This window comes from Chiroxiphia lanceolata, chromosome 23, assembly GCF_009829145.1.
Source record: "Chiroxiphia lanceolata isolate bChiLan1 chromosome 23, bChiLan1.pri, whole genome shotgun sequence".
Taxonomy (NCBI): domain Eukaryota; kingdom Metazoa; phylum Chordata; class Aves; order Passeriformes; family Pipridae; genus Chiroxiphia; species Chiroxiphia lanceolata.
In genome coordinates this window covers 916,104-928,374 of record NC_045659.1, presented here as the reverse complement: position 1 = coordinate 928,374, position 12,271 = coordinate 916,104, and the positions used below count along the sequence as shown (strand labels likewise).

The 12,271-nt window shown below is 52.8% G+C and overlaps 1 protein-coding gene across 1 annotated transcript in view; it reads left to right on the top strand.

Annotated features, from left to right (window-relative positions):
- The window catches only part of SIK3 (SIK family kinase 3), a 74,244-nt gene that overhangs the window by 47,706 nt on the left and 14,267 nt on the right, over positions 1-12,271 (top strand). The window contains 11 exon segments of the mRNA XM_032709457.1: positions 3,900-4,024; positions 4,298-4,421; positions 5,113-5,231; positions 5,568-5,678; positions 5,802-5,942; positions 6,421-6,501; positions 6,607-6,716; positions 7,191-7,344; positions 8,022-8,177; positions 8,732-8,802; positions 11,803-11,946. Coding sequence (XP_032565348.1) covers positions 3,900-4,024; positions 4,298-4,421; positions 5,113-5,231; positions 5,568-5,678; positions 5,802-5,942; positions 6,421-6,501; positions 6,607-6,716; positions 7,191-7,344; positions 8,022-8,177; positions 8,732-8,802; positions 11,803-11,946 — 1,336 coding nt within the window.

Genomic DNA, 12,271 nt, shown 5'->3' with positions numbered 1-12,271 from the left:
TCTGGCACATTCCTCCTGACCTCCATTTGCAGCTTTAAATCCCTTACCTGGCACTAGGCAGGCACCTGGCTCTGAGGGAGGGAGCGTGGCAGCCCCGGAGTGGGGCGGTGCTGCTGGTCTCTCTGATGGTCACTATTTGGGGTTTTTTTTGATTGATTGCTGCTGTACTATTTTTCCATAAACAGTGAGATCCCAACGCCGTGACCCTCGCTCTCATTTTTCCCATGGATGCTTTTTCTCCATGTACCTTCTCAGAGTCTGAGTCAGTAGCTGCTGGCACCGCGCTCCCTGTGCTCCCGGCCGGAGAGTTCAGCCAGGAGTTGATGATTGCTAAACACCCAGGCCTTCCCGGGGATGGGTTTGGAGAGGAATCTGATCTATGCATCGCTTTGCATTCGTTTGCAAGAGTCTGCTGCTCCTTCCCCTCCTGAGGATAAAATCCCCGTTGGGCAAATACTGACGCCACTCCCTGAGCTCTGCTCTGAGGAAACTTGAGGGACTGGGCCCGTGTTTTGTAACAGAGATATTTCTTTTAAATATTTTCCCTATATCACATCATTCTGACTTACCTTGCTCTTACAAAAATGCTCTTCTCCCTCCACATCTGTTTGTGGAATGAGACCGGGTTGCTCCCTGAGGATTTGGATTTATAGGTCAACTTGGCCTGTGACTTCCCATAGATTTTAAGAAAGTTTATTTAAGTGGTAATTTGTGGTTTTGTTTGGTTTAGATTTTGTTGTTTGTTGCTCTGGGGTTTTCAAATCCTTCCCTGAACTTTTTTTGGGGTTTTAAAACCCTGCTGTTTTCCCCAGCCCTGACCTCGGTCACTCAGCACAGGTGGGAGCTCGAAGCTGTTTCCAGCCTTTGGGCAGTGTCCATGTATGACAGAGCCTCTGGCTCCAGCTCCCTGCAGAGCCCAGCAGTGTGGAGGTGCCGGGCAGAGCAGCAGCTCTCCACAGGGAGAAGTTGTCATCCCAAAATCCAGGGCAGCCATGGGGTGAGTGCAGCAGCTCCGGGACCCACTGGCTGAACGGCACCGTGCCCGTGGCCCCGCTGGCCCTGTGCCCTAAAGAGAGACTCTGCAGGTTCCTCTGAGCCCACCTCCTGTTCCTGGCCAAAAGAGCTGTGAATCCCTGGGCAAACTTCAGCATGATTTGGAAGGGGTGAAGTTTCCCAGCCAGCCAATCTCCAGCAGCTCTTGGGAAGCAGAGAAGGGTGTGGGAGGCAGCTGTTGCATGTCTGTTCTGAGGCCGTGGTGCTGCCAGCTGGGATGGCACAGCCCAGGAACAGCATATCCCTGGGATGGCACAGCCCAGGAACAGCATATCCCTGGGATGGCACAGCCCAGGAATGGCACATCCCTGGGATGGCACATCCCTGGCATGGCACACCCTGCCTGTGCTGCTGGCACTCACCATGACCAGTGCAGCAGTCCAGGGAACACCTTGGGCCTCTCATGCGTGCAGGGCTGGAGCTGCTCCTGGCTCTGCAGGGCAATAACCACTCCTTGGAAAACACAGGTGGTTCCCCAAGTGCTCAAAGCCCCCCCGAGTACATAAAAGGACAAATAAAAGTGTCTAAACCAGAATAACTTGCTCAGTATATGGGAAGTACCAAAATTCCACAGTGGGAAGGAGTTTCCATCTAAACCTGACCCAAATGCTGTGTTGGGAGGTGGAGTCACATCCAGTGCTGCAGCATTTGGTGCTTGTTCCAGTGGCCATAATTCAGGCACTTGTTACACATCCTGCTTTTAACATGAGACAGCAGCTCAAAAGCTTGCAGAGGTGGAAAAGACAATTGTGCAGCTGAGTGCTGTTTCCCTGGAATGGTCCTCCAAAGGCTCACTGGAGGTTTAAATGGCTTCATAGCCAGCAGTGAAAACCCAAAGGGTGTGTAACTGCCTTGTTCTGATACCGTGGTGCTTTTAAAGAACATTTTACCATCTCTGTGCTGTTTTGAGGTAGGGTTTGAGCAGCCTGGTCTGCACTCCAGGTGTTTCCACAGGAACAGTCTGTCTTAGGTATTCTTCATAAGCATAAATCATCTCCACAGCAAGGACTTTCCCCCTGTGGAGGGACAGGAGGAAGGAACTCGGCTGTGCCCTCCTGGAGCTGAGCTGGCAGGAGCAGCACCAGGTGGTCTGCTGAGTTCTGCAGAAGCTGTTTGAAGGAGGAGAGGAGTCACCTGAAATTAGGTCATGGAAAATCCTGTGAAGAAAGCAGTGGGAGCACGGACTCACCAGTTAGTGCATTCTGTGGAGTGCTGGTGGGGTTTGCCATGCCTCTGGCACGGAGGTGTTGGCCATCGCTGGCCTCACTGATGGCTTGCTCTTGGGATTTGGTGTGGAACTGGTAATTAATTAGTAATTAACTGGTAGTATTGAATGTGTTAGAGCAAACCTGGAGTTTTATGTGATTTAGGAAAACTAACCTTTCTTGATGACTACAGAATTCATGCAAAGTCCTTCCCTTGGAGCATGGATAAAAAGCTGTAAGGAGAAATTAGCAGATAAAAACAAACATTCATTTTCAAGGTGAATGTGTATTTATTTCAAGAAACGGGGGGAAGAAAAAAGCCTTTGTGCTTTTGTATCTCAGGTATTCTTTATCATTTGTATGCAGGTATTAAAACACATATTTTCAGTAAAATTTTCCTTGCACAGCTTTGGGATCTTGTGTTTCACTGCAAGGCTGTGCATCACCCCAGATCCTCTTTTCTGACCAGTGACAGAGGCAAAACTCATCTTCAGAGGTTTCCACTTGCTGCAGCTGCACTGTGTATTTTTGCCACGATTTTTTTCGCTTTAATCCGTCAGAATTTGCAAACTGAGTGTTCCTGGCCCTCCTTGCTCTCCCACACCCTGCTGTGAGGAGCTGCTGCTGCTGCAAATGCCATGAGAAATGGCCTTGTTGCTGTGGGTCCCCGTCCCTGGGCATTAATGTCACCTGCCCTCCTGCTGGCACGTCTCTGGCACAAACAGAGGCGCAGCCCTGGCAGTGGCACCGCTCCTCGATGGAGCTGCTGCTGAGGACACCTCCTTCACGGGACGTGGGCACACCTCTGTGACAGTGGGTTTGCTTCAGTTCAGCTGAGGCAAAAGGGGGAAAGCAATTCAGTGAAGATTCTTTCTGTTTAGGAGAGCCAGCTCACTTCTCTTGAGTTCAGCCTTGTTTCCTTACCCCTTCCAGTGCAGGTCCCAGCTGTGAGCCAGGGGGAGGCAGTTTAATTAGCAGAGAATGCCATTAGTGCCCACATAAGCTGATGGCTGGCTGCCTCTGAGGTGAAGACCTTTCTTTTGATTTCCCTTTCAGGATTTATTATTTGCTGTTGGTGAAGCATTTGTAGAGCTGCCCACCATAACCAAAGTTTCCAGCTCCCGTAGTGCTTTCTGGAAAAATCAAAATTCCTCTTCTCTTTTGCTTTTGCACTGTCTGTGCTGGCAGCTGCCCTGGCCCCAGGGAATTGGGAAACGTGACATGGAAGAATCCAAAGGTTGGAAATTAACTGAAGATTTATGTGGGATTTCTTGATTACAAGGTGGAAGCCCCGTTCCAGACCATCCACCTGACTTTCAGCAACCCTCGGTGATCTGATCTCTGGTGTGTCGATTCCAGCATGGAAAGCACATGGGTGAAAAATGAAGAGCAAAGTTCTGGAAAGATCTTTGTTCTGCTAAGCAAAAGCAGTGTGGGCTTAGTGTGTGGAGCAGGCTGAAGTAGTGGTTTTTTTGCAGCAGGTGTGTTTTATACTGTACAAAGTAGACGTGGCACTGTTCATACTTGGTCTTTCGTCACCACCCCTGGAGGAACGACTGGACGTGGCACTCAGTGCTCTGGTTAGTTCAGGACAGCTGGAGTGAATCATAGCCCTCCAATCGGTTCTCTTTGTTCTTTCAGATTTCGGGTTCAGCAACATCTTCACCCCTGGCCAGCTGCTTAAAACCTGGTGTGGGAGTCCTCCCTACGCCGCTCCAGAGCTCTTTGAAGGCAAGGAGTACGATGGGCCAAAGGTTGACATTTGGGTATGTGACAAACCTCCTTCTCTCTGACTTTGATCTAATTCTTGCTCTGTTTGTTTGGCTTTGCTTCCTGAACACTCAGTGCACGTCTCAGAGAAAAGCCCTGACGTGGCAAAAAGCGTTTTCTGAAGAGATGCTTCCAAAATCGCGCTCTGGCCACCACGTCCTGTGTTTTCTCTTATCGGGAGGTGCCAAAACCACGAGCTGCCCAGAAATGCATTTTAATTTAGTTTCCCACCGGCCTGTTGGTGACGAGGGGTTTGTTTTTGGGCGCAGAGCCTCGGCGTGGTGCTGTACGTGCTGGTGTGCGGGGCCCTGCCCTTCGACGGGAGCACCCTGCAGAACCTGCGCGCGCGGGTGCTCAGCGGCAAGTTCCGCATCCCCTTCTTCATGTCCACAGGTAAGGGCACGGGGACCCGGCAGTGCAGGGCCTTTCACCACACCTGTTTCGGTTCTAGCCCTTTACAGCTTGATGGCTCGTGGATTTGCAGCCACAGCCCCGTCAGAGATGGGTGTCTGTGTCCTCGTGCTGCAAAAATACCTCTGAGTGCTTCAGTAATAAATCTTGGGTTTGAAAAGTGTGATTAATTTTCAGATAAAAGAGTCATACGTGGGTTCTTGATTGCCTGCTGGGAGGTTAAGGAATAATTTTGCATGGGCTGCATGGAGTTTCCCAGCTGAAAACTGGTTCTCTTCATGCAGCAAATTCCGCTAAAATGTGGTGCTTTCAAAGCAAGCTTAGATCCCACCCCAAAGGGGGAGAGCCCCAGCAGCGCCCCACGGTGACAGCCCAGGGTAATATGATGGAGAAATCATTCACAGTGAGCTGTTGAGTGGGGAATGTTCAGATTGCTCTTCAATCCCCAAAAGCCAGTCATGTCGTGGTGGGGAGGGACAGGGTGACAGGGAACCACCTCAGGGCTCTCTGTGGCCGGGGTGGCTTCCCTCCTTCCTAGCACGGGAAATCAGTGTCTGCAGCAAAGAGGCACTGGGGACTGACACACTTTGCCTGGGAAGGAAAAAGCCCTTTCCCCCTCTGCAGCAGCCTTGTCCCTTCCCGAGGGTGACCCGCTCTCTCTCTTCCCTGGTAGAGTGTGAACACCTGATCCGCCACATGCTGGTCCTGGACCCGAGCAAGCGGCTCTCCATGGAGCAGATCTGCAAACACAAGTGGATGAAGCTGGGGGAGGCTGACGCAGAGTTTGACAGGGTGAGCAGGGAGTGGGGGCTGCTCAGTGCCTCAAACAGGCTCCGGGCACGTGGTGCTGCCGTGTTGGTCCAGCTCTCTGGGAACTCTCATTCCCAGTGCTGGTGTGCTGCCTTTCCCCTTTCTGTGTCTCCTGGCCTTGCTTGTCACATCATTCCTCCTCTGCATACGTTTTTGTATCTTCCCCTGTGGCACTGGGAGCTTGAGGCACTAGATTTTGGATTGCTGTGCCATCAGCCCTCAGACCTCATGCCAGCTGCAGCCGGAGCCCGGTGCACTGTGACTCATCAGTGTGCCTTTGGGAATGTCAGCACTAACTCTGAGCCTGTGCCCTCCCAGCTGATAGCAGAGTGTCAGCACCTGAAGACCGAGAGGCAGCTGGAGCCGCTGAACGAGGACGTGCTGCTGGCCATGGCAGACATGGGGCTGGACAAGGAGCGCACGGTCCAGGTGAGGCCCTGCCTGTTCCCACTGGAGATCAGTGTGTTCAGTGGCAGCTGAGCATCCCAGCAGAGTATAGAGTGTATTTTATCACTTGACAAAGAGGACTGAGTGCTTTTCCTTTCCCTGCAGTCCCTGCGGGCCGATGCCTACGATCACTACAGCGCGATCTACAGCCTGCTCTGCGACCGCCTCAAGAGACACAAGAACCTGCGCATCGCGCCGTCCCCCAGCATCCCACGGACCATGACCTTCCCCTCAGCCAACATCCAGGTACAACTCACTTGCCTGGTGTCCTTCCAGCCCTGGGAGGCCAGCCAGTCCCTTGCCTGCTAAACACAGGCTTGCTCGTGGGTGTCCTCATCCTGGGTGGAGTGTCAAAACGTTCCTTGTCTGAGAATTCTCTCCTCTGACAGAGGAGAAGGAACTGTGAGGGTTACTGGGAGCTGGAGTTCACTTCTTGGGACTGCTCTGTGGTGCTTCTTCCTCGACTTGTGCTGCTGTTGAAGCAATAGCACTTGTTTTGGGGGAGGCCAGTTCATAAGGGAAGCAGAAGGGACTGTGCCTGAGCAGAAGGGAGTTGGGGAAATGAGGCAACCCCTTGAGAACTGAGAATGAACAGCTCTGCATTGGCTCCAGGGTAACCTCCCAGATGCTTAGGGCTGTGCACTGGTGTTAATCCAGCAGTGTTTGTAAAGGGGTTGTAAGCAGTGCTGTCTTTGTGTCTTCTGATGCTGATCTCTCCACTCAGCAGACAGAACAGACAAGCAACACCATGAATATCAATGTGCCACAAGTCCAGCTCATCAACCCTGAGAACCAGATTGTGGAGGTGAGGTGCCCCCCCAATGGTCCCTGCAAGTTCTTTTCCTGGCTTGCATTAAAGCCTTTCCCTTGATCCTTGTATTTCGACATCTCCAATGTTTTCCCTGCCCAGACTGATGGAACGATGAACCTGGACAGTGATGAAGGGGAAGAGCCCTCACCTGAGGCTCTGGTCCGATACCTCTCCATGAGGAGGCACACAGTGGGAGTGGCTGACCCACGGTGAGTACTGGAATCTAAACTCCCAGCTGGAGGATTAATGGGACCTGAAGATTTACTCCCAGCACATGACTTTGGTCCTTCTGGGTGTTCCTTTAAAAACCTCAGTCCCATTGCACAACTTGGTTAGTATTTCAGATGGGGATGAGATGCTTTCCTCCTCCTCTTCCTCATCAGCTCTCTGTAAGCTATACTGGTGTGCAAGACAGTGTCTCACCTGAGCTGCACCGGTGTCATGTCCAAGGTGAAGGTTTTGTGATAAGTGCCATCAGGGTTAATGCCAAGAGCTAGTTCTGGCCAGTCTCAGCATGGAGGGGGAAAAGGAACAAACAAAAACCCAAGAGTGGCTTGGCTGATCTGTGTGACCATTTTCCAGAGCAATAAGAAGTTTTTGTGAAGGGAAGCTGTGTGTGCTGGGTCTGTGAGGGGTTTTCCTCACATCATGGCTAATTCACCTCTCTGAATGTGATTGCACAGGACGGAAGTCATGGAAGATCTGCAGAAGCTCCTGCCTGGCTTCCCCCGTGTCACTCCTCAGGCTCCCTTCCTGCAGGTGACCCCGAATGTGAACTTCATGCACAACGTGCTGCCCAGGCAGAACCTGCAGCCCACGGGGCAGCTGGAGTACAAGGTAGTGTCCACTGTGCTCCCCACTGTGCACTGTGCCCTGCCAGGCTGGGGGGGTGTTTGTGCTCGCTCTGTTTGCCAGTTCCTTGGAGTCCAGAAGCCTCAAGATTTACTCTCTTTAGGTATTACTCCAATTGGTTCTTGAGTGTAGGTTTAGATTAGATATTAGGAAAAAATTCTTTACTGTAAGAGTGGTGAGGCCCTGGCACAGGTTGCCCAGAGAAGCTGTAGCTGCCCCATCCCTGGAATTGTTCAAGGCCAGGTTGGATGGAGCTCTGAGCAACCTCATCTAGTGGAAGGTATCCCTGCCCATGGCAGGGAGTTGGAACAAAATGAGCTTTAAGCTTCCTTCCAGCCTAAATCGTTCTGGGTTTCTGTCATTCTATGGAAAAGCTGAAGAACGAAAGAACAGTGCAATATGAGATTAATTAGTGGGCTGGGGAGGAATAGGACTGTGCTGCCTGGCTTTGAGCTGCAGGTTGCAGCCTGGCAGCTAAAGCAGCGTGCAGGGAGATGGAGAGTTAAACCCTCCTCCTCCACTGACACTGCCTCTCGCTGCCCCACATCACCCGAGATGTTGGTGACATTCCTGAAGCCCGGGAGGCTTCTCCTCTGCCCGTGTCTGGTTTGTGACCTTGGGGTCTGGTTCGGGGTGGGTGACTGGGCTGTCTGTGTCCCCAGGAGCAGTCCCTGCTGCAGCCCCCCACCCTGCAGCTGCTCAACGGGATGGGCCCTCTGGGCCGGCGGGCGTCGGACGGCGGGGCCAACATCCAGCTGCACGCACAGCAGCTGCTCAAGCGGCCCCGGGGCCCCTCCCCGCTCGTCACCATGACGCCAGTGAGTACCAAAGGGACAGGAGAGAATGGGGGGGTGCTTAAAAATACCTCCTCCCGCAGGCAGAGGTGACTGTGTCCAGGTCACAGCAGACTCCGCGTGTAGGATGTGCCTGCTTGCTTCCAAAGGTTCCCCTGCTCTGGAGCAGTGGGGTGCTCTATCCCCATGCAGGAGAGTTGCTGTGCTCTCTGACATCTGGCAGCCAAGATGGTGTTCCTCTCTGGAATTGACAGTGTTTGTGCATTTTTTTAATGATTGCTTTTCTTCTCCTTTGCTGATGCCGTGGAGAAACTAAAGTGTCCATCTTGGGCATTCATGCATGTTCTTTCTTCCTCGGTGCATCTGTATCAATGAATTTTCCATGTAGCAGCAACCTTGTACAGGCAGTTTGACTGGGGAGGGAATGTTGGAAGGGGTTCTTGGCCGAGTTTCTTTGGTGCTGCAGAGGAGCCAACACACAGCCCTGCAAGAGCTCGTTTGGGAAGGTCAGGTGTCCCCTCAGTGGATGGGACTGTGCTGGCTGTCCTTTAGAACTGTGGCTTCTCTTCTCTCCACAGGCTGTCCCAGCTGTCACCCCTGTGGATGAGGAGAGCTCTGATGGGGAGCCAGATCAGGAAGCTGTGCAGAGGTAACTCCCACTCTGTTAACGTTTGCCCTTCCTACCTCCACGAGGCTCACCCTGGGGTGTTCCACAGCTGAATTCAAACACAGCAACCTCACCAGGGCACCAAACTTGATTACAGCGAAGGCTCAACACTTCTCCTGTTCCTGGGGGTGTTGATTACTGCAGGCAATTGCTCCTCTGGCACTACTGGGTGCTTACAAAGCTGGATTCCCCTGAAATGGGTAGCTGATTGAGCAGTAGGTTCTCCAGAAGCTCTTGGAACTGCTAAATTCCTTTGCTTAGTGTGCAGCAGCATGCAATCCACACTAACCTGCCAAGTGAGTGCCGAGGGATTCCCGCTCCCTGCTGAGTGCTGGAGGTGGGAGGATCTCCTCTGTGGCCTTGGGTGCCAGTGCAGCTTTTGTATCAAGACATGCAGTAAACATCCAACTCTGATGCCTCAAACAAAGTGAGCTTGCTGGAAATACGGGTACCTCTAGCTGCTAATTTTAGCATTAGGCCTTAAAATAGTCTGCTCCAATAAGGAAAGGATTATGAGCTCTCAGGCTGGGAACTTCTGTTCTCTGTGTCTGCTCCAAACATGTAGTAGGAAGGGGATAGAATATGCTTGTACTTTCTCAGTCCATGAACACACTAACCATGGCCTCACTAACATTTTCTTAGTAGCTTTTGCATAGTTCTTCTCTGCTAACCAGCTGGTGCACTATGTGTGGTGGGTGCTCCTGCTTCTTACCTTGAAGAGCTTTCTGGATCCCCCCCCCTTTGTACAGGCCAGCACCTGAATAAGGGAGAGGTTCTTTAGGGGCTCAGAAGGGTTCAGACTGGGGATTGTTACAGGCAGAATGACACTGGGGTGGGTGCAGGTCATACTCCAGAGCCTTGGCCAGCTCTGCTCCTCTTGGTGCTCCAGAGGAAGTGTGAGCAGTGACAGACTGTGCACTGAAGTGCCTTTTGCCTACCTGAGCTTAGAAAGTCTACTTTTATCATCAGTAATAGCTTCAGTAGTCATTAAAAGTTGTAATTTAGGGCCCATAATGTCCTCAGACAGCTGGCAGTCTTTCTGTGCAAACCAGATAAATCTCATTCTTGGCAAGGGGATGCCTGAACATCTTACCTGGGCAGATTTTCACTGCTCTAAACCCAGAGGTTTCAGTTGAGCCTTTAAAGCATTAGCTCAGCTAGAAACATTTTGAAACCTCCATCCAGCATTTTGTAGGTTGCAAGGCACTGAAATGTTCAGATCCCACTGGAAGCCAAATCCCCTTGGACCAAGAGGTCACTGCTGCTCTCGACAGTGCTGCCTTTAGTCCTTTCACAGCACATGTTCTTCTTCCACCAGATGGCCTTGAAAAAGCACCATCCAGGTTGTGTGTTAACTTGCTCTCCACCCCTTGTGTTGCAACATGTCAGTAGTCATCAGAGAAGGGTAAATAGCATTACCATAATGGACAGATGCAAATATTTAGCTTCTCAGAACACTGCCCCAAATACTCTGTTTGCAGCCACCACTGAGCAGCTTTTGCCCTCCTTAATCTGACCTTGAAAGCAGAGCGTAGGTCTTCTCTCTGTTCCAGGGAACAGTCACATCTCCTCTGAGCTTTGGGAAACTTTCTTCCACCCGAAACGCTGTTAGAGCTCATGATTGGATTGTTCCCTGGAGGGCTGAAATAAAATGATCTTAGCAAACCACAGCAGCAAAGCTCTTTGGGAAACTTTCCCCGTCTACATCAAATGATTCTTAAACAGCTAATGGCACAGGCTTTGGCGGGGCACCACAGCTCTCTTAACCTGCTGCTTCTGCTTAAGTGGCTTCAGTAGCAAAGAGAGGCTGGGTTTGGGCAAGGCAACAACTGTACTGCTTGCTGCTCTTTCTGCTTCACAGTGGGAGCTGCAGGGGACAAGAGCAAAGGTGAGAATTCCCAGGTGTCACTGGCCAAGTGGTCTTTGGCCCGGTTACCACCTCACTGCTGGTTCACAGGAGCAGAAGGAGTTGAGTTCGTACAGGGGCGTTCATCCCTCCTGGCCTCGAGTGGGAACAGCTCTGGGAGGGAGCCCCAGCCCCCTCCTCACCCCCAGGGCAGCCTGGGCAGGGGCTTCACCTGCTCTCTGCTGGCCCACACCCCGGCTACCCTGGGCAGGGCTGTGCCAGGAGCAGCAGGGCAGGGCAGGGGTCTCAGCTCTGTGTGGCCCTTCCTCACATCCTCGTCGGAGCAGAGGCTCCGAGTTCTGCACTCCCAGTCTTTGGAGGTTTGCAGGAGACCTGCAGCTCTTTTCCAGTGCAGAGGGGGCTTTCCTTCAAGCTGCGTCCTCCCAGCTGTGGTGTAAGAGGCAACCTCAGGACTCTCTCACTGCTCGGGATCTCATTCCCTGTGCATCCCACGCAGTTCCCGACTCCCTGGAGCGGAGCAGGGACTAGATGGCGCACTTGGACCGGGCTGGCACCAGCCCTTCCTCAGCCTCAGCCCTTCCTTGTGCTCCTCGGGCAGCCCGAGGCTCTGCCCACCCCGATCTCTGCTGGGCTGTCCCCCCTGCACCCTTCCCTGCAGGATCTGGGGTGCAAAGACCACCCTGGAGGGTGCAGCAGCTCCACTCTGTGCCTGCTCTCTGCCCGGCTCTTGCTGGGTTATCGTCTGTCTTGGCTCCCCTGGGCTCAGTGGGGCCTTGGGAGGGGGAGGCAGACCTGCTCTAGTGGAGGGAATGCCTGCTGAGGGCAGGCAGTCACCTGGGTATTCCCAAAGGGATATACCAGCAACGTGGCTTTCTTACTGGGAAGAGCGAATGGCTCCTCTTTCCTTCCAAGGCTGGAGCACCAGCAGCTGAAACTACACTTGTCCCCTAGGCACTGACAACCCAGTGCTGTGACAGGCATGGGCAGCGTGCCTGTGGCATGTTCTGAGCACTGCAGAAGCTTCTTCCTTCCCGTTTTCTTTGGATTATCTAACGCTCCCTGTTTTTGGAGTACTCCCATCAGTCTCTTATAAAATGTGCTCCCGCTTGTTGCAGATACTTGGCAAATAGGTCAAAAAGGCACACTCTGGCCATGACCAACCCTACAGCTGAAATCCCTCCAGACTTGCAGAGGCAGCTAGGACAGCAGTCCTTCCGACCCCGGGCTTGGGCTCCACACCTGGGACCCGACCAGCACCGGTGAGTAACGGCACCGGCCGGCCGGGCAGCTTTGGGCCAGGAACCCTGTCAGCTGGCATCCAGAACAGAGCTCTGAGGACATCCTGCCTGGCAGGGAGGGGTGAGGAGGAGGAGGAGTAGGGATGAAGAGCAGACCCACAGAGCAGAGGGTGTCTGGCCGTGCTGGGGCCGCGAGTTCCGCGCTGGCACAGGCTCCCTGCCTGCAGGGACGAGCAGGAATTGGCTGGCTCTTCCCTCCAGTCCCATTTTTGTGGCTGGAGATGCTTTCCGGGAACGGCTGCCATCACAGAAAGGTTGGGAATAAGCTGTTTGTTTTAAAGGAAAG